General features: G+C 43.0%; 1 protein-coding gene across 12 annotated transcripts in view; it reads right to left on the reverse strand.

Moving 5' to 3' along the window:
• Ablim1 (actin binding LIM protein 1) overlaps positions 1-24,013 on the reverse strand; it is a 232,564-nt gene that overhangs the window by 41,583 nt on the left and 166,968 nt on the right. For all 12 annotated transcript variants that reach the window (XM_029562132.1, XM_029562133.1, XM_029562139.1 and 9 more), the window contains 2 exons: positions 15,264-15,351; positions 11,923-11,981 (listed from right to left, as the gene is read on the reverse strand). In XM_029562132.1, coding sequence (XP_029417992.1) covers positions 11,923-11,981; positions 15,264-15,351 — 147 coding nt within the window. The remainder of the gene's footprint in view (positions 1-11,922; positions 11,982-15,263; positions 15,352-24,013) is intronic.

The raw sequence follows: 24,013 nt of genomic DNA on the forward strand, positions 1-24,013 counted from the left end.
CCTGACCAGAGTTGGCAAGTGCTTGTCCCCTCCTTGAGGACTGTCTAGAGGTGCCTATCCCTCTGCATATAGTAGCTTCTGTGTATGGCTCAGCGTTAACAATTAATGCTCTTCTCTTCCCATGCCTGATGGCAAACTGTACACAGGCCTGTCTTATCTTTCAGGATGGTTCTGGATCTGCTGCATCCTGAACTCTGATCAAGGCTTAAACAACACACAAGGATCCCTGGACTTCTGCCACAGTCCCTAATAGCTTTCCAAGTATATTTGTTGAACCAGTGGAAGTTAAAAGACTCTCCTTTAAGAAGATAAAATTATTTTTTTAACTGAATAATTGTCCTTGGAATTTTAATCCTAAATGTCTAGAATGTATTTTAAATTTCAGTTGGGGAGATTGAACTAACAATCTTGTACAGGCTAGGCAAGTACTTTAAGCTATATCACAAACCCTCTTTACTTTTTATTTTGAGAAGGAGTCTCACTAACTTGCCAAGGCTGGCCATAGCCTTGTGATTGTTGGGCCTCGACACACAGAATTACAGGATTACAGGCTTGTGTCACCAGTTTAGCTCTAAAATTTTCCATTCAATTTGAAGCATGTAAGATTTTAGCCATGTTGAATTTTAAATCATTATCTTACTATTAAAAGAATTCCCATTTTTCTAGTCATATTTTTTTTCCTAATGGGTACATGACTTTTTGTGACTAAGATATTTTTTGGTCACACAGAGCTGTCCTCTGTCCTGCAGCACAAAGCCACCCAAATTGAAACTCACTCCCACTTTGAAGCCCTAGTTTCCCGACATGCTGTCTTTCAAATCCCATGAACTATTTCTTCATTATTAATTTAACACCAGCACTCCCTCACTAGATTGCAACAGAATTCTACAGAAGATCCATATTTCCTTGTATCCTTACATGCAATTATTTAACCCAAATTACCCACTTCAACTCATTCAGATACCATGATGGCCTTGGTGACCTGGTAATGATGACTGGACTCAGTGGTCAGCAGCCTTTGTTTCTGGAACTCTCTATGAAAGTTTTAATGAACAAGATTACTCTCTTGTCTATATTATAAATATAGAATATATAGAATATATATGAAGGCTACTTCCATATTATGGTCACTTATCTTCTACAAAGAAGAGGAAGCAGCAGGGCTCAGCAGCTGCTGAAAGCAAATCAATTCACTTACTCTCCTTTAAACCCTTTGTCTTTTCACAAAACAAAACCAACAACTTGAAAGTCAGAAAAAAACAGAGCTCTTTTGATCCATTTTGGCTAACAAGAACAAAAAAGGTGGGGTAGGGCTAGGAAGGGGAGCTCAAGGCAGAAAAAGAAAGGATTATATATGCTGTGATCTCTCAAAGTATTTTGCCAAGAAGATCAGGCAAATAGTTTAATCTTTATTTTGACAACAAGAAAGGAGCCTTCCTTTCCTAAGAACCTTCTAGATGTATGGATATGCCATTCAGCCTCTTAGGAAGACAGGGTCCATTTGCTGTGCTTCTATTTCTCCAGCGCGCCTTTCCATATTCATTTTTGATCTTAACAACATCTTTATTTTCCCTTTTAAAAACCAACAATGAGGGCCAGGCGTGGTAGCACACACCTTTAATCCCAGCACTTGGGAGGCAGAGACAGGCGGATCTTTGTGAGTTTGAGGCTAGCCTGGTCTACATAGTGAGTTCCAGGACAGCTGGGGCTATAGGGAGACCCTGTCTCAAAAAGACAAAAAAAAACAACAACAAAAAAACCAAAAACCACAACAATGGGAGAGCTCACTGGAATACCAGCAGTTCACTTCAATGACAGAGAGAGAGAGAGAGAGAGAGAGAGAGAGAGAGAGAGAGAGAGAGAGAGAATTTATCAGTACTCAGGAGCTAGATACTTGAAAAGGCATATCTTTTTGTTCTCTGTAAGTCCTTCAAAAGGCCTCTGTCTGTCAGTTGATTTATCCTCTGAAGCCCTTTGTCCCTCTGCCCCACCATTAGGCACAGTCATAGAAACAAGATTGATGGAAGAGGCCTTTTGATGTTTCTAGCCCAATTCATATCACACTTTAAATACTGACCATTCAAAAACACTTACCAGAGCTCTGGATCTGAGTGAGTGAAGAAATGATATTTCTACTTACTTCCCCTTCAGAGAGAGCTGGGCAGCCCTTTGCGGTTGCCACCCCTATTCAGCAGGAGCAGGGATGCAAAAACTACCTCTATCTAATTTGCATTCCTCTAAAGCCATACTCTAAGAAGGTGAGAGAAACTACAAGCATTGAGTAAGCAGATCAAAGATCTTTGCAGAGCCTAGAAGAGAACACAGATATAAGGTGGCCAACACTTATACTAAGACTGCAGGGGGTTGGCACTACCTGCCTTGGGTTTTTGTTGAAGTTCACCAGACAAGGTGGCGACAACAGCTGCAGAAGAAGGAATATTTTTAGAAGGTGTAAACACTAAATGTAAGCAAAAGGCTAAATCAACTCCTTTGGAAAAATTTATTTGTGTTTGGGGAGGATGTGTAGAAGGAACCATTAGACACACCTCCCTACTAGAGAGGGTTTCAAAAATGCTGTCAGTCTTTGCTAAGGTCAATGGGTCTGGATGGCTTCTGGGTATACACATCTCACCACCTCACTGTGTGACTGCTGAACTGTAAAGTTACATCAAAGAGGAAAAACTCCCCAGACAAAGTAAACACGGGGTAATAAGGCAGTATATACTGCAGTGACACTGATAAGAGAGTAATTCACAGCATGACTTCCTTGTTCTAGACATACATAAAGCCTTGAATCATCGGCTTCTTGGAAAAAATATACACATGGTATCTGGTATGTCATAAATTTACAACAGCATCTGTTACAACAGGTGAATGTTAGTTTCAAAAGAAAAAGACACCTCACACCTGTTTTGTAGGTCAGCCAATTTGCGCTTTTGCGTTTAATGTTCAGCAACAGAACTTCTTTTTTTATTTTATTTATTATTTTTATTTTATGTGTATGAGTGTTATGACTGCATGTAAGTAAGTGTACCCATGTCATGCAAGTCTTGTGGAGGACAGAAGAGGCTGTCGGATCCCCTGGAACTGGAGTTATGGACAGTTGTCAGCTGCCATATGGGTGCTGGGATTCGAACCTGGGTCTTCTGCAAGAACAGTCAGTGTTCTTAACCACTGAGTCATCTCTTCAGCCCCCAGAACTCCTTTTTAGAATGAAAGCAAGTGACCCTTAGGGTTATTATGAACTTGGTACTAAGAATACCACGTGATTAGCCTATAATGAACTAACAGTGCTTAAGACAGAGTTTTACCTACATGCAAAAGCCTTTGCTATTTCTGCATGTCTAACTATTCCAAGTAAATGCAACCAGAATGTTTTTCTTAAGCATGAACTCATTTTTTAAATCTTTTTATTTTTTATGTTATGAGTGTTTTACCTGCATGTACATAGGTAGGTATACCACTGTGTGCATGCAATGCTTGTGGAGGCCAGAAGAGGGCATCAGATGGAACTGGAGTTACATCCACCTTGTGGGTGCCAAACCCTGGCCTTCTGCAAGAGTAGCGAGTGCTCTTAACTACTGAGCCTTCTCTCCAGCCCCTTATCTTTTTCTTTTACCTGTAATTTAGAAGAATGGAGGGAGTGATTTCCAAATGTAAATGAGTAACAAATGACTTTCCTCTTGTAAGTTTAATTTCTCCTTCAAACAAAACCAGGACTTATTTCTGAGAAGTGGAGAACTGACTGACCCTGGAAGGAAGGCATAAGTAGGTTTCCCTAATACCTAAGGGTGCTTCATTTTACAGGGTGAAAATGGGCTGTGGTTAGGTCAAAGTACATAAAAGATCAAAGAAACTGTATTATTCGGAGTTTCTTAAAGGTCCCGGTGAGCTGCCCTCATCTCTTGTCACTAACAGGGAAGCGATATACGTTCCCAATAGCATGTTTTTTCTGTCAGGTCCCAAGCTGTTTACAACTTTCTATGAGGAGCTAAAGTTGACTTCATTGATCATTACAGCTGCATAATGGGAATCAGATGTCTCCTTTGAACAACAGGCTAGGAAAAAGGAGGTAATTAAAAACAGATTCTCAACTCTTTCTGCTTCAGATTTCTTAAACTGAAGGCACTGAAGCAGCCCCCCAAATTAAATCTTAAAATTCACATCTGATTGCGAGGACCTAAAGGTCCCACCTTGCATAGGTCCCAGAGGAAGTTACTGGGGGCACGGCCTGGCTTGCTTTGAAAGTCTGAAGAATACTTTCGCCCCGCTGAGGAGTGCATGATCAGCGCGTGACCATCCTTAAGATACACCCTGGGGGGGAGGGGGATATCCAGGTGCCTTTATAAGCTCTGTAACACCTGCAATAAATGCAATAAATGAGTCCCTGCTTGACTAGGCTCCCCATTGCGCCTGAGTGTTTCTGGTATTGGGGGGGCGGTGTGGGCTGGCGAACGGCATGCTTACTCATCCCCAATCATCACTGCACCGGGGGTCGCTGGTTCGAACCCCTGGGAACTGGCACCTAATGTGGGGCTCGAAGGAAGGTGAAAAGAAAAGAAAGAAGGAAAGAAAGAAGAAAAATGGATTGGGGCCAAGCAGAAGTTCAGAGTAAGCGAGACCCGAAAGATGGGTAACGCAACTTTTAAGTCTCAGGACCTGGCACTTAAAGCACTGAGAGATATGCTTAAAAGCAGGGGATTGGATTTGTCAGATCCCGTAGCTCAAAAGGTTTGGGTAGAGGTGATTCATTTGGCTCCCTGGCTACTTGGGTGTTGGGGTCCTCTGTTATGCAAGTAGAAGTCTCTTCACGTCCGGATAGCTCACGAGCTCGGAAACCATGTGGCTGCAGACTCCTTTCATAGCAGAGTGCCTTCCTGGTATCCTCCCTGACCCTTCTCTTAAAGTGCTCGTCACAAATACATGCCCTCCGGCACAGGAGCTATCAGGTTTTAATCAGGCATTGTCTGATAGCCTGATAGAAGCCCACCGCCCTATGTAAATGAGGCATCCTAAAAGTACCAATCAGCTAAGACTTATTCTACTGTCTCTACACTATAAATAGTCCTAGTTTTACCCGAATAAAGTTGGAGCCTGGATCACCTCACTCAGACTCGGAGCCTGGATCACCTCACTCAGACTCGGAGCTGGATCACTTAGAGCTGGATCACTTAGACTTGGAGCTATTCCTCCGTCACCGACTCACGGACACCCTGGCTTTCGCCGTTCCTCGTACGCTTCCCGTGTGGTCCAAGTGGCCAGTGGACCTCACATCCTGAGGAAGGTATATGGGTGAAATAGGGACGGGATCGACTGAGTAGACCTCAATGGCGGAGGAGCTTTCACTGCCCAGGAGTGCGCGCTGGGACCCTGAGAGCCCAGTGCGTGCTCGCCTATACTTGGGGCTAATGTTTTTACTGGGAATACACGGAAATCATGGAAAGAGTTTGAGGAAAGAGGCAAAAATGCAACACAAGTGAAACCAAAAGTGGCCAAAGTAACAAACAGCACCTCCAGCGTGCCCTGGCCAGCTTCAGAGCCCCCCGGGGACCCATGAAAACAGGACAGCGGAGCGCACAGGGTCGGCAGCGAAAGCCGCCCACCAGCCCACCTTGAACTAACGTGTGAGCGGGTTAGGGACCCATGTGAAAGCCGGGCCAGGTACCGCCCCCTGGCCAGCGGCTGGTGGCTGTGGCCACTGGGCACATTTAAAAAAACAAAACAAAAACAAAAAAAACCCACTGTTGGCTGTGCACCACCACCGGTTCCGGGAGGGCTGAAAAGGCCTGGTTTGGGGAAGGTGGCGGGGGATGAAGGTGGCGGGGGATCCACCCCACCCCCGAGTGTTACAGCCCTGCAAGCAGCAGCGCTCACTGAATCCTGGGCCGAGGGAGTCCTTAGTAAAAGCCTATAATGTTTTCACTGACTGGGGCAGATGTGGAAAAACCAAAAAGCAGCTCAATTCAAGGAACTCATGGCCATTGCTTTCTGGCAGTATCAGACTCGTACTCTCCTTAAAGAGAAAAAAAGCCCCTATTTTCTTACAGCATCTTATGGGGCACCAAGGATTGCCTGGGCTTTTATCCCAAGGCAATGAAGAGGCAGACCAGATGGCTTACAGGTACCACCTCTGCAACAGCCAGGGGTAAACCCCAGGGGACTCAAGCCCAATTCCTTGTGACAAATGGATGTCGCACATTGTGCTCCCTTTAAAAAGCTTAAGTATATTTTTGTGTCCATCGACACATTCTCACACACCTGTTGGGCTACCACTCATACAGGAGAGAAGTCTAAACATGCTTAGTCTCACTTTCTCCAGTGCTTTGCAATCATCAAAACCTAAAAATTTAATTATAAAAACAAAAAGGGTGAATAAGCCCCCACCAACAGTTGGGTATGGCCTTATTCACTATTAATGTTCTTAATTTTCAAAAAAAAAAATCAGTTGGAATCCCGGTTTCAGAAGCATTAGGGATGACAGGAGCAGAGACCTGAGGTACCGGTAAGGTGGAAGGGCCCCATTATGGGGCAATGGAGAGGCCCAGATCCATTGCTAACCATGGGTTGAGGCTTGGGTGTGTCTACCCTACAGGAGATTCAAACCCCATATGGGTGCCTGCGAAAAACCCTAAGTGGGTAGGCCAGGATCCGACTGACTAGCATGATGGTCCATGGACAACATTTCATGAGACAAAATTCCTCTCTTTATTTATATCCATCTGAGATGAAGGACCCAGTTCCTTGGCTTCATTGACAGTCAGCCTTTTTGACACTGGCTGATTGGCTAAAAGGTACATGATCTCAGAAGTATTTCAACTTGTCCTAAAATTCCTCTATTTATATCCATCTTAGGTGAAGGACCCAGTTCCTTGGCTTCATTGCCAGTCAGCCTCTTTGCCTTTCAGACAACTGGCTAATTGGCTAAAAGTTACATGGTCTCAGAAGTATTTCAACTTGTCCTACGCCATGACTTGCTTTGTTTCTCTTGATAATGCTTATCTTTAAGTGTCTTTACCAGATAATTCAGCAACAGAGGACTCTTGGAACTGCCATGGCCCACCTCCTCATGATTACGGACTCCCCCAGGACCCCCTCCAGTTGCCCATGCTTGGCTAACTGAGTTAGGCAGAGACTAAAACTGTCACAGGCTGGCATTAACCACTCAGCTGCCCTTAATCATGACGCATTTTTAGCCAAGGTTGGATAAGATAAGTACTCCTAAGACAGGACATGCACATGGCCAGGTGCATGATCCATTGACGGGCAAGGCTTGATCAGAGGTGACACAACCTAAGACAGGCAAAAATGCATAATATTAGAGGAAGAAGATAGCCACCTCTCTTCAGGGAGCCGCCTATGAGGTGGGTAACCCATGAAATAAAGTCAGTCCAGCCTTAAAATAAAAATAAAAAGGGGGATATGTGGGGACCTAAAGGCCCCACTTTGCATAGGTCCCAGAGGAAGTTACTGGGGGCGCGGCCTGGCTTGCTTTGAAAGTCTGAAGAATACTTCTGCACTGCTGAGGAGTGCATGATCAGCACATGACCATCCTTAAGATACACCCTCGGGGGGGAGGGGGGATTTCCAGGTGCCTTTATAAGCTCTGTAACACCTGCAATAAATGAGTCCCTGCTTGACTAGGCTCCCCGTTGCACCTGAGTGTTCCCGGTATTGGGGGTGGCATGGGCTGGCGAATGGCGTGCTTACTCATCCCAATTCTCACCTCACCGGGGGTCGCTGGTTTGAACCCCTGGGATCTGATAATGTTATTTTTTCCTTCAAGTTGGGAAAAATGTGTCAGTTGGCCGCAGCTTTTGTGGTGGTGGTGAGGAGAGGTAGATAGAACACTAATTGAGTTAAGAATACACCATTGAGGAAAAAAATGACTGAAAAAGAAACTTGCTGCCAAATGGAGGTACTGATTGGACCAAGCTTGTTTGCAAGGGGCATAGATCTTCAGCTGCTCCTGGGATTTCAGGACACTCTGCCACCATGGCTGAGCTTCAAAATTGAATAACAATCCTATGCTAACTAAGCTGGCATGTGGGTTGGCACCACAGGCCAGTGCAGGGTCCAAAGCTTGGAGGCAGAGAACCTGAGTCTATAGTGTCTTGGTGTTCATAGCTTGTGCAGATGTGGGCAGCTGCTCCTCTGTCTGCCTTCATTCTAGAGCCAGAGAAACTTAGGGGGCTTACCTCTAAAGGGGTGCCTACCACTTTCAATTTCTTAACTTCAAATTGTTTAAAGAAAGAACATGAAGTTTAGTAAAAAATAGAAGCCCCAATACTTGTCCTCCTTAGTGATGTTCTGGAGGGCTTACGAAGAAAGTGGCGGCACAGAGTTCAAACACAAGTGCTGGCTGGGTTGCAGCACAGCTGTGGAGTATGTTTCACCTGGGCTAATATAGGGAGATTTCTAGAAGTCACCTCTGGTTTCAAAGGCCTGGGTCCCATTGATTTCAAGGACACTCAAAGAAAGTGAAGTCAGACATGAGATATAAGCTCTCTAAGCCCCACCCTGCTCCTGCAAAGAGCCCTGCTGTGTTCCTCCTCACTGCTACCAGGGCCTCAGCCAGCAGGATGGTTCTCCTCCATCAGGTAAGCTCACATTCTTGTACCCTCTCCCTCCACTTGGGGCACAAGGGAAAGAAGATGGCTAATGGGCTTACAGAAACCTGGGCTCCAACCCTTGCCCTTCTGCTTACCGATGGGGTGACTCTGGGGATGTTACCTAGGTATGGCAGAGGCCTTAGTCTCAGTGTCCCACCGGTAAGATGCAAATAAGACTGACTCCCCTACAGGAGCTCTCAGCAGAGCCAATGAGAGGGCAGGTCCTGCTTCCATAGGGTGGGGGCTGGTCAACCTGCTTTCCTTTCCTCCTTCAGAATCCTTTCTCAAACCAAACTACTCCCTTCCTAGGCATGCTTTCCCGATTCCCAGTGTCTGTGTGCCCATCAGGCCACCCCTCCCTCCCCATCTCCATATGTTCAAATCCTATCTGTCCCCCAAACTCTCACAGACTGCTTCTAGAAAGAAGAACCCTTGAGACCTTTTCCTTCATCTGACATGACCAAAAGCATGATCTGTGCAATCCATGTCCTGTGACGCATTTCTGGCCCATTATATCCTCATGAATCTGTCTTTTCTACCCCGATGAGGCTAGATGTATAGCATCTGTCCCAGCACTGTCCCAAATGCATGGCAAATATTTGTTCAGTGAACAAATGTGCGAACTAAGACAAAATAGCAGCTTCCTGTGTGCTGACTTTAATCAAAACATTTTAGCCATTGCGCCAGAGGAAAACTATCAGAGAAGAAAAGAACCCTAGTTAGGGTGTGAGGCACACTCGAGGCACACTCGGCACACTCACTGGATGAAGAAAGCATCTACTTTCTACAGAGCTAGGAGGTTAGGTGAAAAGCAGCCTGGGTTTAGGGGCAGGAGATGGGGGGCATAGGAAGGAGATGGAGAGGATGGGGGATGAGGGGGTAGCAACAGAAGCCTGGGCCCAGGACTGCGGCTCTAAGCCTCGGCCCCCACACAGTGCCAACCTGCAGAGCTGGGGACCGTCCTGTGCGACGAATCAGGCTTTTGGGATAAAAGAAATCGGATGAAGAACGGTGTATATTTGGTGGCTGCCATGAAACACGAGAGAAAAGGAGAATAAACAACAAAACCGCCTTATTCAGAAATGCTATGAAGAGTTAAAGAGTAGAAAGCCTAAGAGAGAATGAACAGTAAACAAGTGATGTGCACATGTGCCACTTAGGGGTCGATTAAGCCCATATTAAAAGCATATTAACTGGTCTCCAAACTGTAGTGTCTTTATCTACTACGGAATATTTATCTGCATTCTGACCACCCATCAAATCCTTTCCATTTACTGCCGCTTCATTGTGCTTCTAGCACACGAACAAGAAGGTTCGAGAGGCGTTCTTAAGACTGTTGTTCCAAACGCCCCATGAGTTCTTAAATATCAGGAATGTGGCTCACTCCAGGATTACTCAGAGTCTTTAAACATTTTTATTTTGCTATGGAAACTGCTCTAATGTGACATGTGGTTAAAGGTCTGGAAATCTTGGCTCCAGATGTGTGATGTGTAGACAACACCCTTAAGAGACCACGAGATTTATTCCTCCGTTGAAAACCTACTCCTCTCTAAACCCCACCTACATTAGTCTGTACCCTGACTCTGAGCATGCCAGAACCTCTTCCCTCTGAGGTGTAGCCTATCCCTCACTACTGGGTTTCCTGAAGACAGTGACCAGGGAGGCAACCTACCTCCCAAGTAGGATACCACAGAGAAGGGCTCTGGAATTTTCTGGAAAGCTTACTAAAGGAACAAAACAAAGGAGAAAAGCTCTTCTTGGCCAGAGTGAGTAAAATATTTTAGTAGCTGTTTTCATAAGCTTCTCCATAGAGTTCCATCAAGATATGGTCAAGAGTGTTGGTTTAAAAAAAGTCATTTTACACATGGTCTGCAAACTCAGCTATCCTTTCAGAGAAAAGACACACATTCCATTATGTCTGGCCTCATAAGCATTCCCCTCCTTCATTCCCCAAAAGACTTCATCAGGGATGAAATAAAAATAATTATTTGATAACAAGGAAAAGCAACACTGTTAGAGTGGTTGCAAACAGCTAGCCACTTGGGCAGTAGCCCCAGCTAGGCTACAGATTTAACATTCTTAGGGCAAAAGCAACACAAGAACTATCTTTAATGTTTTGCAAAGATAGCCCAGTGCCCTAGCACCCATGAGGATGCCAAATACCAAGTCTAGCCTGACTGGGGGACGGACTTCAAGAGCAATTAATTATGTGTGCGTGGATTGAAGTCGTCTGCCAGAAGCAGAAAAAAACCATCCCAATACTGGTGAGCAAGTCCCTCTGCTATTCTCATGTTTCTTTATCACCTGTTGACCCCAATAACATAATAGAAAAATAAAATAAAAGCTGCCATGTACATATGTTTCAGTGAAGAGAATAAAGAGATGAACTTCATTTCCAAGAGGGGGCCTATAAAGGGACCTGAAAATCCAGTGATTGTTTCTTGGAGACCAAGTCATCCCTTAACAAGTCATACACTAGTGACCAGGTCCCTGGATGAATCGGCTGTCTGATGTGGGCAACAGCACACATCAGCCTCCTAAGGTAGGCCAAAGAGGATTCATGCTGTATCCTCAAGTCTGGCCTCCAAAATAAATCCAAAGCATTTCTTTCCTTGAGAGAACAGGAGGACTGAAGTCAAACTCCAGTTTTCCCCTGAGTATCCCTAAAGTGGCTAAACAGAGGGACTAGGATTGAGTCTGACTGTCACTGTGAAGAAAAATGTCAGCTCAGGTGAGAATCTGGGGACATGTGAATAGGATCCAGGTTTATGATCCGGACCTGTTCTGAAACAGAACACCTGGAGGTGTTCTGAGCAATGACCGATTCACACTGCTGAGGGCATCACTATTTTCTCCCTAGGGTTTTACCTGACCACAGTCATCACCTTCTAGAGCTAGAGACTGATCTAATGAAACTGGATTTGAAGAGTCAGTGAAAGACCCAGAGCTGAGCAATGGATCGAGAGTTTGGGGTAAAGTGGTGCACTATGGGCTAAGTACAGAAAAGATCTGGCAAGAGGGTCACTATGTGTTGCTTGATGAATCATTTCCCCCCAGCTGTACTGACTTTTCCTTGAACACTCTTCTAAGAAGCTGGCCAGTAAGATAAGACTTATTAGGTCCAACACAGACATTTGGAACAAAATCACAATAAATTTAAACAGGGGGTGGGGGTGGAAGCTCTTAGCTGTCCAAATAGCCTTTGAAGTTGGATTTTCTATAAGGAAAAATGTCAGTTTCACCTAAATTCTAACCCCAGGAGCTAGTGGCCTCCAAATGCCCCCAGACATCCCAGCTCTGATGGTCTCCTTACCCGTAGCTTTTCCTCTGTCTTGGTGGATTGCTTACAATCGGGATGCCACACGGTAGAACCTAGAAAGACACAAGGCACCTAAGAACAAAGGAAATGGAAAGCAGCCATCGTCCTATTAAGCAGAATTTCCTAAGGAGTGTGTTAGAGTCCCACACCCAAGAGTCCTATGACTCTCCTCTCTGGGTGAGTTTTCCTGAGCTTGGTCTATACAGGCTACAATTCTAGACCACAGAGCTGGGCCGGAGAACATTCTAATGTTTAAGAGATATTTAGCTTTTAACAGGGTCATTTTCTTTCTTTTTCTTTTCTCTCTCTCTCTTTCTCTTTCTCTCTCTCTCTCTCTCTCTCTCTCTCTCTCTCTCTCTCTCCCTCCCCCCGCCAAGTTCCAGGACAGCTGGGGCTACAGGCAGATCCTGTCTCAAAAAGACCCCCCCAAAAAAACCCAACAAAAAAAAACCACATCATTATCCTTTAAATGTAATGCCTGAGCATTTAATTTCAGAATTAAAAGTCATGTTTTATACAACATCGAAACACCCAAGCAATTTAATTGAGAGAAATGAAGTTAAACTAGAAAGCCAATATCCAGATGTAAAACTTACTGAATTTTTTATTGATCTGTTTGTACAGTTGCCTGAACTAAGATGGGAAATCTTAGTGACAGAGAGTTAAAGTTAGTTTATGAATCCTTCAACTGTTTAACTTAAAAAGAGGGCTTTTCGTTTTAAACTAGTAATTATTTGCCTGTTATTTCCTGTTCGCACTTCAAAGGTCTCCCTTTTCAGACTGTGAAGTGTTTTCATGGGTGGTACCAGCATCACAGAATTAAACATACTTACCTCCAAAAGAAAGTTCTTATTTTAAAAATTCAACACCTGCCATATGATTGTGTATGACCAGATACATATGTTATTCATATGACTAGGGGCAAGGCTGATATGTAAGTCTAATGTCCCTATGCGGGTTTCTTCAGATGTGGGAGGGACAGAAGGACCTAGACTACTCAAAAAGGCTCAAGCCAGTACAGTCACTAGATAGAAAGTGGTGAGTGGTAAGTGTAAGAGTCTCATTATAAACTCGTCTTTCTTTCTGTCAGTTTCAACCTTTACCTCCTGAAGCAGCAATCAGTGTGCAATGGAAAAGTCACCAAGTTAACTCATAAATCACTTTATTCTGCTGAGCCAAAATACTATTACGTTGATGACAGAGGAAATATAGTCTATATCAGAATAATACTTTACCCTCTATTTAATAATCATTTCTACTTTGTATCACTGAGGACCACCCCCCCCCCAAAAGAAATAAAATGAAACAAAATCAGACAGACATACAGGTCCCTCAGCACTAACACAGGTTCAAAGGCTGTCTACAAAGCACAGGAAATCTCTTCATGTGGAGAACTGAAAGGTCAGGCTCAGGCTAGGAGAGGCACTCTCTGGAAGGTTCTACAGAGCAGGAGGCACTGGCCAGAACACAGAGTCTGCACACAATGACAGCATTGTTCTCCAAAGGTCAAACACACCAGGAATGTGACCTGAGAGAGCATCAGATGCTGAGAAAGATGAAGCTGCTCATTCTTCAAGGATGCACCAGGAGGCCAGGTATCAGGTAGCGGCTCTGAGCATGGCCATGTCTTGAGTGTGACATATTTGTGCACAACTCAAACCCCTTCTCTGTTTAGCTGCTGGGACCACTATGAACATCCAGAGCCACACTCTAGCCTCTGACTCTCTGCCCCTAGCAGATGTAGGCACAGTCTGCCATGTACTTGGAAGTGTGTTTTGTGAGTTCTATAACTGACCTGTTAAAATCTATAACCAGGGCTGGAGGTGCATAAAGGATGGATCTGTTTTCTGTATAAAAAATGCAAAGCGACACCTGCATATTGCCACTGCAGATGCACAACATGTCCGTGAGAAAATGCAACCTACGAAGCTAAGACCACAGATGTGGTGTCTATCACTTGCTGACATGGGGCCCTTTGACACTCACTGGTGTGCTTCTTTACTGCTTTTCAGAGAGCATGTTAAAGCTAAGAGGACACCTGGCTGTCAGTTTCTTAACTAATGAGCATTTTTAAAGGAGGGAGAAACCAAGGTTGTGTTTTAATGCTCGACAATCATGTCTAGAGACTTTTCTGAGCTGCACAAAAACAAAATTGAGAAAGCAAAGCAAACTATTCATTAAAATCACACATAGTGTTATGTGTAGAGAGGAATGAAGAGATTCGTGACGTGCAGAGGCAATCGAGACCCAGTAATTACAAAACCCAACAAGCATTCCCTCTTACAGTGCTTGCTAATTGTACTGATAAAACCTTGGCTAATTAATGACTCCTTTTCCAGTTAAAAATAGCAAAATGCTTGCACAGATGGTACTGTTTGACTAGGAGAGAATTTGCACTTAAAGCATCCCCTCCCCCAAAAAAGTTTTGGAATGTTAGAGGGGATCAAAACAGATCACAGTTTTATATTGCAAGCATTTCTCAAAATTATTATTATTTTTTTTGGTTGTTTTTTTGAGACAGGGTCTCCTTGTAGTCCCAGCTGGCCTGGAGCGCACTATGTAGACCAAGCTGGTCTCCATCTCATAGAGCTCTGCCTGTCTTTGCCTCAGAAGTATTGGGATTAAGTATTGGGATTAAAGGCAAGTGCCGTCATGCTGACCTTTCACAAAATTATTTTTAATTAAAGAAAATGTTATTATTTATTGGGAATGAAGACATCCTTTTCATCAGAAACTTTTAAATTTCTCTTGTAGGGACTTTGGTTGTGTTCCCTCTTGCTCTCTAGTTCAATATGAACTGTGTCCTCTCAATGGAATGAACCGACAACAATTATGTCTGATATAATTCATCATGAGAATTTCTTCTTGAAAATCCAGATACCAGCAGGCTCGGAGTCTTTGGAAGGTCTCTCTCAAAGGAGAAAAGGCAAAGTAGTTGTTATTACATATGTAATACTTCTAGAAATTTCTAAAATGTTTTCCTTCTCCTTTTGATCTTTTGTTTCTTGAACATATTCCTGGGGAAGTTGAAGAGGAGCAACTGCCAGATTTTTACTCTTCCCTCATATCCACAGCATCAAACTTCAGGTCTTATCCGGCTTCTCCAAGCAGCAACTTGAGCTCATTCCTTAGCGGACTCCTGGGCTCACTGCCGACGTGTTAATTGCTTGGCTGATTAATGCTAACCAATGAGGTAACTTCTGGCATGTTCCTGTTGATTGTGGGAAGTCTCTTAGCTAATAAAATGTCTCCTTCTCCCAAAACAATCCAACAAACATAGCAAGATTATCTTTCTCCAGCAAGGAAAACGTACTGTGTTCTGGAGCCTCTCTTACCTTGAAGATACATTTCCTCTCCTTCTGTGAACATCTGGTTGCATCTGCTGCATCGTGCACAGCTGGGGTGATAATGTTTGTCACCTGCCTGCAAGAGTAAAAAGAAGACATTGAATTCATGCCTTATCATGGCTCTTAGACTCTTTTTCTGGACTTGAGGATTTAGAAGAAAAGAGAAGATGCTGAGGAAGGAAAAAGAATCATCCAGTCAACCAAACTTCCTGTAGCATCAGTTCTAAAAGTTCAAGCCAATCTCCTGGACTGTTCTCACAGAACAGTTCATCCCCATGGTGATGGGGCAGCCTTGCACACAGGGATTTCTGACTTCCATTTCCCTCTTGACCTGGGCTTTCCTGAGATAAGTTCACTCTGTCTTCTCAAAGCTCTACCTTAAAATTGACATCATGGAACTAGAGAGATGGCTCAGCAGTTAAGAGCACTGGGTGTTCTTGCAGAGGACCTGGGTTCCCAACACCCACATGGAGGCTAGCAACTAACTCCGGTTCCAGGGGATCTGATACCCTCTTTGACCTCTGGGGGCACTGCACACATGTGGTATACTTAATATACATTCAGGTGAAACACTCGTGCACAAAATAAAAATAAGTAAAAGACTTTTTTAAAAATTGACATCGAAATTTATGTTGGAGGCTAAAATTGGTTTATACTAACCCAGTAAAAATAAATGGTTCTCGGATGGGGAGATAGTTCACTTAGTTGGTAGAACATTTGCCATGCAAGCATGAAGAATGGAGTTCAGTCCCCAGAAGATAAAGAAGCAGGGGTGCATACTTGAAATCACTGTGCTGGGGAGGTAGAAGGCTGACCTCTAGCCCCCATGTGCTTGCATATACAAGCACATGTACACACGTGAACATATACACCACTACCTATGGAAATTTTAGAAAGACCCTCCTATTTAACAGATTTTTGCTTTCTTGACCAAATAATCAGGAATAATCAAATCTATCTAGCTTGTACCAAGGAGAAAAAGCCCATAGTAAGACATCAATGACTACTTTTGTCTCAGAACCTAAATTCTCTTCTACACTTCTTACCTACATGTTTACACTCAGTGTCTTAAGAGTTCCTGAAGAAGTCATTTTACTGAGGTGGCTCTGCAGAATTCTCTAGCATTTTACATTCCTAAATATGACAGATGCCATTACAGCAGGTGTTGGCTTCCCAAGTTGAAATGTCACTGGACACGGTGACAGTTCTCTAGACAGGTATCAAATCACATCAGAGTCATGGTCCAAATACAAGCATGACCAAAACAGATTCTTAGCAAAGAATCTTCCTTTACCTAAGAATGTACTCTGTGATTAAAGCATTTTTATCAACCAATTGTGGAAACATTTCTTTTGTGCTAACCATGGGCATTGGTGGGGCTGAGAAAGAGCAGAGGCTGTTTCCTGCTTCTGAGCACCTGTGAAACCTCAACAGGAAGTCAGAGGTCAAGAAGTGATTTTTTTCTTACACCCTCCAGTAGAAAGTACAAAATCCCCTTACCAGCTGCAGTGTGAGCCTGTGAAAGGCTATTCAGTATGATCAGTCAGAAGAAAAAAAAAAAAAAAGCCATTTAAATTAGAAGCCACAATATGGTATTTTTCAATGACATCTGCTAGAAAATCCCAGAACTAGTGGTCTTATTCTTGGCTACTTGCTATTTCTTATTTATTTTAAAAATTTACATTTTATTTTGGGGAGGAGGATGAAGCAGGGTTGTGAGTGGTAAGAGATAGGTAAGATTTCTGAGTAGGAAGGAGCTTTTGTCCTTAACATACCCAAAGTCAAATGCGAGCGAGAGGAAGAAGAAGGATTTTGCTGTTTCTAAATCAGGTTGGCTTTCTAGGATGTCAGTGCTGAGGTTCAAGTTAGTTTCAACAATTTCTGGGTGCCAGAGATTCATTGGCAGAAATCTAGCATCATCTATGGTAAAATGCATACTCCTCAATGAACTAGGAATAGAAAAGAAATTTCTTGAGGTGATGTCCTAGTTACAGCTGCAACTTGACAGAGCCTAGAGTCATCTGAGGGAATTTTAATTGAGGAATTTCCCCTTGAAACTGCCCTGTGGCCATGTCTGTGAGGGATTATCTTGAGTGATGATTGATGTGGAAGAGGGCCTAGGCCTGTGGACAGCACCAAGAAAGCCGGCTGAGGAGGAGCCAGTGAGAGTCGAGAGTCAGTAGGTGGCATTCCCCCATGCTTCCTGTTTCTAGGTTCCTGCCCTGACCTCCCTCAGTGATAGACTGTGACCCAGAAGTGTAAACCAAGTAAACATTTTCCTCCCCTAAATTCTTTTGGTCACAGAGTTTTATCACAGCAACAGAAAAGAAACTAGAATAGTTAGGTAAAGTATATTTGCCTTAACTAGTGCTGAAATGTTGGAGACATTCTAATTAGATACAGGAAGGAGACAAAGATGGACATTTTTACTAATATCATCCTAAGTTTGGGGGGCCCAAACTTTTCTTGGCCAATGTGATAAGTCAAGAAAAATAAATAAATGTAAGGATCACCAATAAAAGTGTTTGGTTAAGTAACTAGAAAAAAAAAAGACACACAAAATATTATTTCCTATTCATTAGCAGTAAAAATTAACCTAATGCCATGGATAAACAGTCCCCATTTGTAATAGCAACAAATAAACTACTTGATGCAAGATCTATGTAAAGAAATTTATATAACTTAATCGATGGACATTACAGGCTTAGGTAGAAACAATATTTCTAAATTTTACTAAATATTGTAAAATGCTGATTTATTGAAAATCAACCCATTAATGGAACATACTCCCAATGAAAATGTCCAGAGGTGTTCCTTTATAGTCTTTGATGATGTTTCTCTAAGTTCATATGGAAAAAAAGTACAAAGACACATTTTCAAAAAGACACAAGAAGAGCGAATTTTCCCTTCTTTATATAAAAATTTTAAGGCTAAAATAACTAAGATACTTTAATACCAGAATATAAATAGAAAATAAATCAATGGCACATAAGAGAGGAAGCAGTTGTAGATCTGTACAAATAAGATAGTTTAATTGATCATAAAGATGATATTCCAAATGAATTGAAATAATAGCGTTTTCAATAAATGGTGAGAAATAATTGGTTCCCCTTTAAACAGACATAAATCTAGATTTCTTACCCAGCCTATTACAAAGCAATTTCAGAGTGGTCATAAAGCCAAAAGTAGAAACAAAATTATAGAACCATTAGAATATAGATTATTTTTAATAAATGGGGTAGAAAGTCTTTAAGCAAGGCCAAACATAGAAACAATAAAGATAAATAAATACAGTTGATCTATGCACAAAATAAAACTTTCTAGGAATAAAATAAAAAGAGAAATATTTTTAGAAAAATATTTTATTTGAGCCAGGCTTGATGGCACATACCTTTAGTCCCAGCACTCGGGAGGCAGAGGCAGGTGGATCTCTGTGAGTTCAAGGCCAGCCTGGTCTACACAGTGAGTTCCAGGCCAGCTGGGGCTATGGGAGACCTTGTCACAAAATGACAAAAAAAAAATTTATTATTTTTATTTTATGTGGATGCCTGCATGCGTGTAAGTGCACCCATGTGGTGCAATGCCTGTGGAGGTCAGATAAGGGCACTGGATCCCTGGAACTGGAGTTACAGATGGTTGTTAGCCACCATATGGGTTCTGGGATTTGAACCCTGGTCTTCTGCAAGAGCAGTCAGTGCTCTTAACCACTGAGCCATCTCTCTAGTCCCCCAAAAGAGAAATAATACAAAAATTTGCCATATGTTTCTGGCAAAGGATTATTCAGAGTATATAAAGATTGTCAATAGATGAGTGTGGTGGTGTATGCCTTTATACCAGCACTTGGGAGACAGAGGCAGATGAATCTCTGTGAGTCCCAGGCCAGCCTAGTCTACATATAGGGAAATTCAAATCAAGCAGGACTACATAGTGAGACCCTGTCTCAAAAAAGTGTTAAAGCTGAAAAATAAGTGTCAATAGGGGAAGAAGACAATTTCCAAAGAGTGCAGATGATCCATTAAAAAAAAACAAAAAACTGGGGGATGGGGAGGAGAAGGGAGGGTGGGAGGGAGGGAGAGAAGGAGGGAAAGGAAGTTCAAACCTAGTAGTAATAATCAGGGAAATATAGCTTAATTTTTTTTCATCAAACTTCTGAGGCTAAAAAGAAGACTGATATAATTAAGCAGGAATTCTCACACAGTTAGTGACCAAAAAGGGGAGAAGGTGTGTTGTATGAACTGTCACAGAGATAGATGTGCATCAAGGCCCCACCTGGCAGGACTCTGCTGAGTCAATCATTGGTACATACACTACTAAGAAACTTAGCAGTGTCTATTTAAACTTAATACACAAATACCTTCCCATCACAACTCCACTTCCAGAAGCTAGCTCTCCTACAGAGCCTTTCATACATGTGACCCAAAGCATAGGCACTAAGAATATTCAGTACTCTTTTATTTATAAAATATTAGGGGTTTAAAATATTAAGAGTAGTTCAATTGGTAGAATGTTTACCTACACACAAGGCCCTGGGTTCAATCTCTCACACCATTAACCAAATGAAATAATCCAAAGAGTTTGAACTAACATTAAAAAAAAAAAAATCAAAAGGCTGGAGAGATAGCTCAGCAGTTAAGGTCGGTGGTTGCTCTTGTAGAGGATGAGGGTTCCAGTCCCAGTACCCACATGGTAGCTAACAACTCCAGTTCTCAGGGATTTGATGCCCTCTTCTGGCCTCCATGGGCAGTGCATGCCCATGATACACTTACATTCATGCAGGCAAAACACACATACATGTAAAATAAAAAGAAAAAATAAAATCAGGCAGAAAAATAAAATATAGGGTGGTACACTGCTTGTCTAGCATGCATGAGGCCCTGAGAGCCATCCCCAGTACTACAAAAACAAGCAAACAAAACCTATCATACAGTCACGTAAAATAGTGGTCAAAAGCATCGAGGCACTACGTGTGACTGAACTCAAATTCAGTCTTGGGACTGTGCAATCTACTAAAGGTGATCAGCTCACAATCTTTAGCTTGTATGTGTACAAAATGTACAGACTCATTGCATAGATCTTGCCAAGTTCATGAGAGGACTCCTAGGAACCAAGCATATCACCTGGGGTGCCGCTAGGGGCTTTAGTCTTCACACTGATCCTGCAAGGCCGGCACGGTCAGAGGGAACAGAGTATGCATGCTGATTTCATATGTGAATTCTGGGTGGAGAAGACAGGAAGAATGGCCATCAGTGAGTGCACTATGGTGGCCATTGGGGAGAGAGGGAGATAGGGGAAAGAGAAGCCTTTGGCAACTTTTAATTTTTACATCAAAAATGTATTTTTATGTCATGGTATCAAAGGAGAACAAAGACCAACAAGAAAAAGTTCATGTCTCTTAGAGTCACGATACCCGGGTTTGAGATATCATCTCAGTCTCAGAAATATGATTTTGAGCAGAGCTGAGACTCTTGGATTCTTTACTGCAGAGTAGAGATGATAGTGGTGGTGGTGATGATGAGTAGACTAATAAAACAAATATTTTCACTGTGCTTCATCTGAGTCAGTTTCAGTTTTATATACGTCATAAACATCTGCTCAGTCTGTCACAGTCACCTAAGAAGGGTGGGTTGATATCACCCCTAGTTTGTATCCAAGGAAGCTCACATCTGGAGAGGTTTAATAACTTGTCCCCCATCACACAGTTAGACGTGGTAGGACCAGGATGCTACCCAGGCAGTCTGGCTGGAATGTCTATCCTTAATGAGTACCACAACCAATACCCATACTCCACTGGCCCTAAGTGCCCTGCAGTGTTGGTGGCTGATGATCAAATGACATCTTGATACCTGTGAGATGTACCGCACACAATGGTAACAACAGTAATGGGAAATGCCTAGTGACTCATGACTCTGCCCAGAACTGAGCTGCTCATAATACAGCTTGTGAGTGTGGTTGGGATCTCTGGTTGCCACCTTTCCAAACACAGGCAGAGGAGAGTAAATGTAGTGTTTGGAGTGTCAGAGATGAATGGAAGGTATATAAAGGCCCCATGAGGCAGGGTCCTGCTCTGTAAATCATTAGCACAAAGACTGCCAAGAAACATCACCATCACAGTGCAATGAACGACCATCTTCTCCTCAAGCACTTTTTCCACCTCGAGATGCTGAATATGTCAACAAATTCATGTCATGTCAAGACATTTGGAGTCAAAAGGCAGCTTTGAGGCACTGGAGACTTGTTCTGTTTCAGAAACAGTACAGGCTGAGGGGCTGTGGGGTTGGGGGCTCGAGGACAAAGGAGCCCCTCTTCTGTCTTCTGTGGGGGTGAGTCACCCACTCCTGTTTCATTTCTCCTTCTACAGACACCCATGACAGTTCACAGACAAGCCCTGTGCACGGGCCAGGAAAAGTGTCAGAGTTGAACACATGCACGGTCATATGCAAAATGATTGAAACTCGGATATAGATGGACCAAAATCATTTAAATTGGAGTCATTTTTAGAAGGGGAAAGTTTTTCAGTTCATGAGCAATAGAAATAAATGATTCATTATAGAGCCTGCAAGCTTGTGAAACACAGCACATCCTGAGTGTTGCTTTACCTGGTACTTGGCCCCACGCACACAGCATGTGACTCTAGCTGCGCCTGGGAGGGAAGACATGCCACGTGCCAGAGCTCTGGCACCACCACCCTCCACCTGAGTTTGCACCCTTCTACTTGAGAAAAAACCCTGAAAATCTGCCAGGTGTGGTAGCTCACATCTGCAATCCAAGCACTTGGGAAGGTTAGGCAAGAGGATTGCCATAAAGCCAGCCTGGGCTATATAGTAAGTTCTCAGCCAGTTTGGGCTACACAGTGAGTTCCAGGCCAGCCTGAACTACAGAGTGGGATCCCATCTCAAACAAAACAAAACAAAACAAAACAACAAAATCTAACAAAACAAACACTTACAATCTCATGTCAGCTTTTTAACTATTTAAAATATACATTAAAAAATCACATTCGGGCTAGAGAGATGGCTTAGTGGTTAAGAACACTGGTTGTTCTTGCAGAAGACCTGGGTTCAAATCCCAGCACCCACAGGGCAGCTAACAACTGTCAGTAACTCCAGTTCCAGGGGATACTACAGTCTCTTCTGTCCTTTGCAGGCATTGCATGACATGGATGCACTTACCTACATGCAGGCAATTACACGTATACACACATGTAACTCCAGTCCCAGGGGATCAGACAGCCTCTTCTGACCTCCATGGGCATTGCACAACACAGGTGCACTTACCTACATACAGGCAATACACACATACACATAAAATAAAAATAATAAATAAAATTTTTAAAAACTTAAAAAAATAAATAAAAATAAAAAACACATTCTAGCTAGTATGTTAAACTCCACAAGCAATAAACAGTTTGATTTTTTTAGCTGAGTTTTCAAAGTGACTTCCTACACATTCAAAATGAAAACAAACAACAAAACCTCCAAAACAAACCTCAAACAAAAACAAACCATTACTTGCTTTCTAAAATATTTTATTTATTATTACTATTTTTTTAATGTATAGGAATATATTGCCTGCATGTATGTGAGTGCACCCATGTCGTCAATGCCGTGGAGGTCAGAAGAGGGCTTCGGATTCCCCTGGAACGGGAGTTAAGGACGGTTCGTAGCCGCCATGTCGGTGCTGGGAACCATTTGCTTTTAACAGTGTTGAAAAACATCAGACTTTGGTGGTTATTTATATTGTTTGGTTAATCTCTAATTTGAAGCGTAACTTTAACATACAAGCTAGAATTCTGGGGAAATGCAAGACAGTGTAAGATACCAATTTTTTTTTTTTTAAACCCATGTCTGGAAAAGTACAATGAAGTTCTGAATTCCTTGTGAACGCAGAGTGCAAGGAACGGGCTCTGAGGCTTGGAATCGGGAGGTCTGGCCATCAGTCCTTACTTTACCTTGGTACTCAAAGGCCTTCAGTTGTTACTGCTTACCCTTCCCAAGCCCTGGCACACTTATCTGAGAATACGTAGAGTGAAAACTAAACACTTTCAATTCCCAAATCAGATATAAAGCTCTGTATGTGAAATCCCATCGTGCTGTGCACTCACAGAACAGAGTGCTACAGAAAACCACTGGGGTGGGTGGGGAGGACATTCTTGGTGGTTGGAAGAGGGCTTAGCTGGTGACTCCACAGTGTCTGATACCCAGGAGGGATTCTAAACCCTGGGTCTACTGAGCAGGCTATAGAAAGCTGTGATTGTGGAGCCCTTCCCCCATTGATAATCTGCTTAGCTACTGGCTGCAACTGTCCCTCTTAGCTTCTCTTTGCCTTCCTTTTGGGGGGCACTCTATCAGACCTGAGCCCTTGAGGCTGATCTTTATTTATCACTTATGCCCCATCAAGAAGGACTTGCAGATGTTGCTAGGGGAAGGTCATGGTTTTAAAACAACTGATCAAAGACCTTCAGTGCATGTCTCTTGTGATCTGAGCTTCTTAGATGCGGCCAAGAATGGGCCACGAGTCTCACTTCTAAATAGATACAGTATTAAACTGACTCCTAATGACTTATTGTTATACCCATAGATTAATGTATCTCTCAACTGTCAGCAACTGGCTAACATGGAGAGAGAGAGAGAGAGAGAGAGAGAGAGAGAGAGAGAGAGAGAGAGAGAGAGAGAGATTGCAGAGTTGCAGAGTGCTTAGCTTACCCTGAATAGGATACCTATATCAAACCTCTACCTCCC

Source organism: Nannospalax galili, unplaced genomic scaffold (genome assembly GCF_000622305.1).
Source record: "Nannospalax galili isolate Female #2095 unplaced genomic scaffold, S.galili_v1.0 scaffold974, whole genome shotgun sequence".
NCBI classification, from domain to species: domain Eukaryota; kingdom Metazoa; phylum Chordata; class Mammalia; order Rodentia; family Spalacidae; genus Nannospalax; species Nannospalax galili.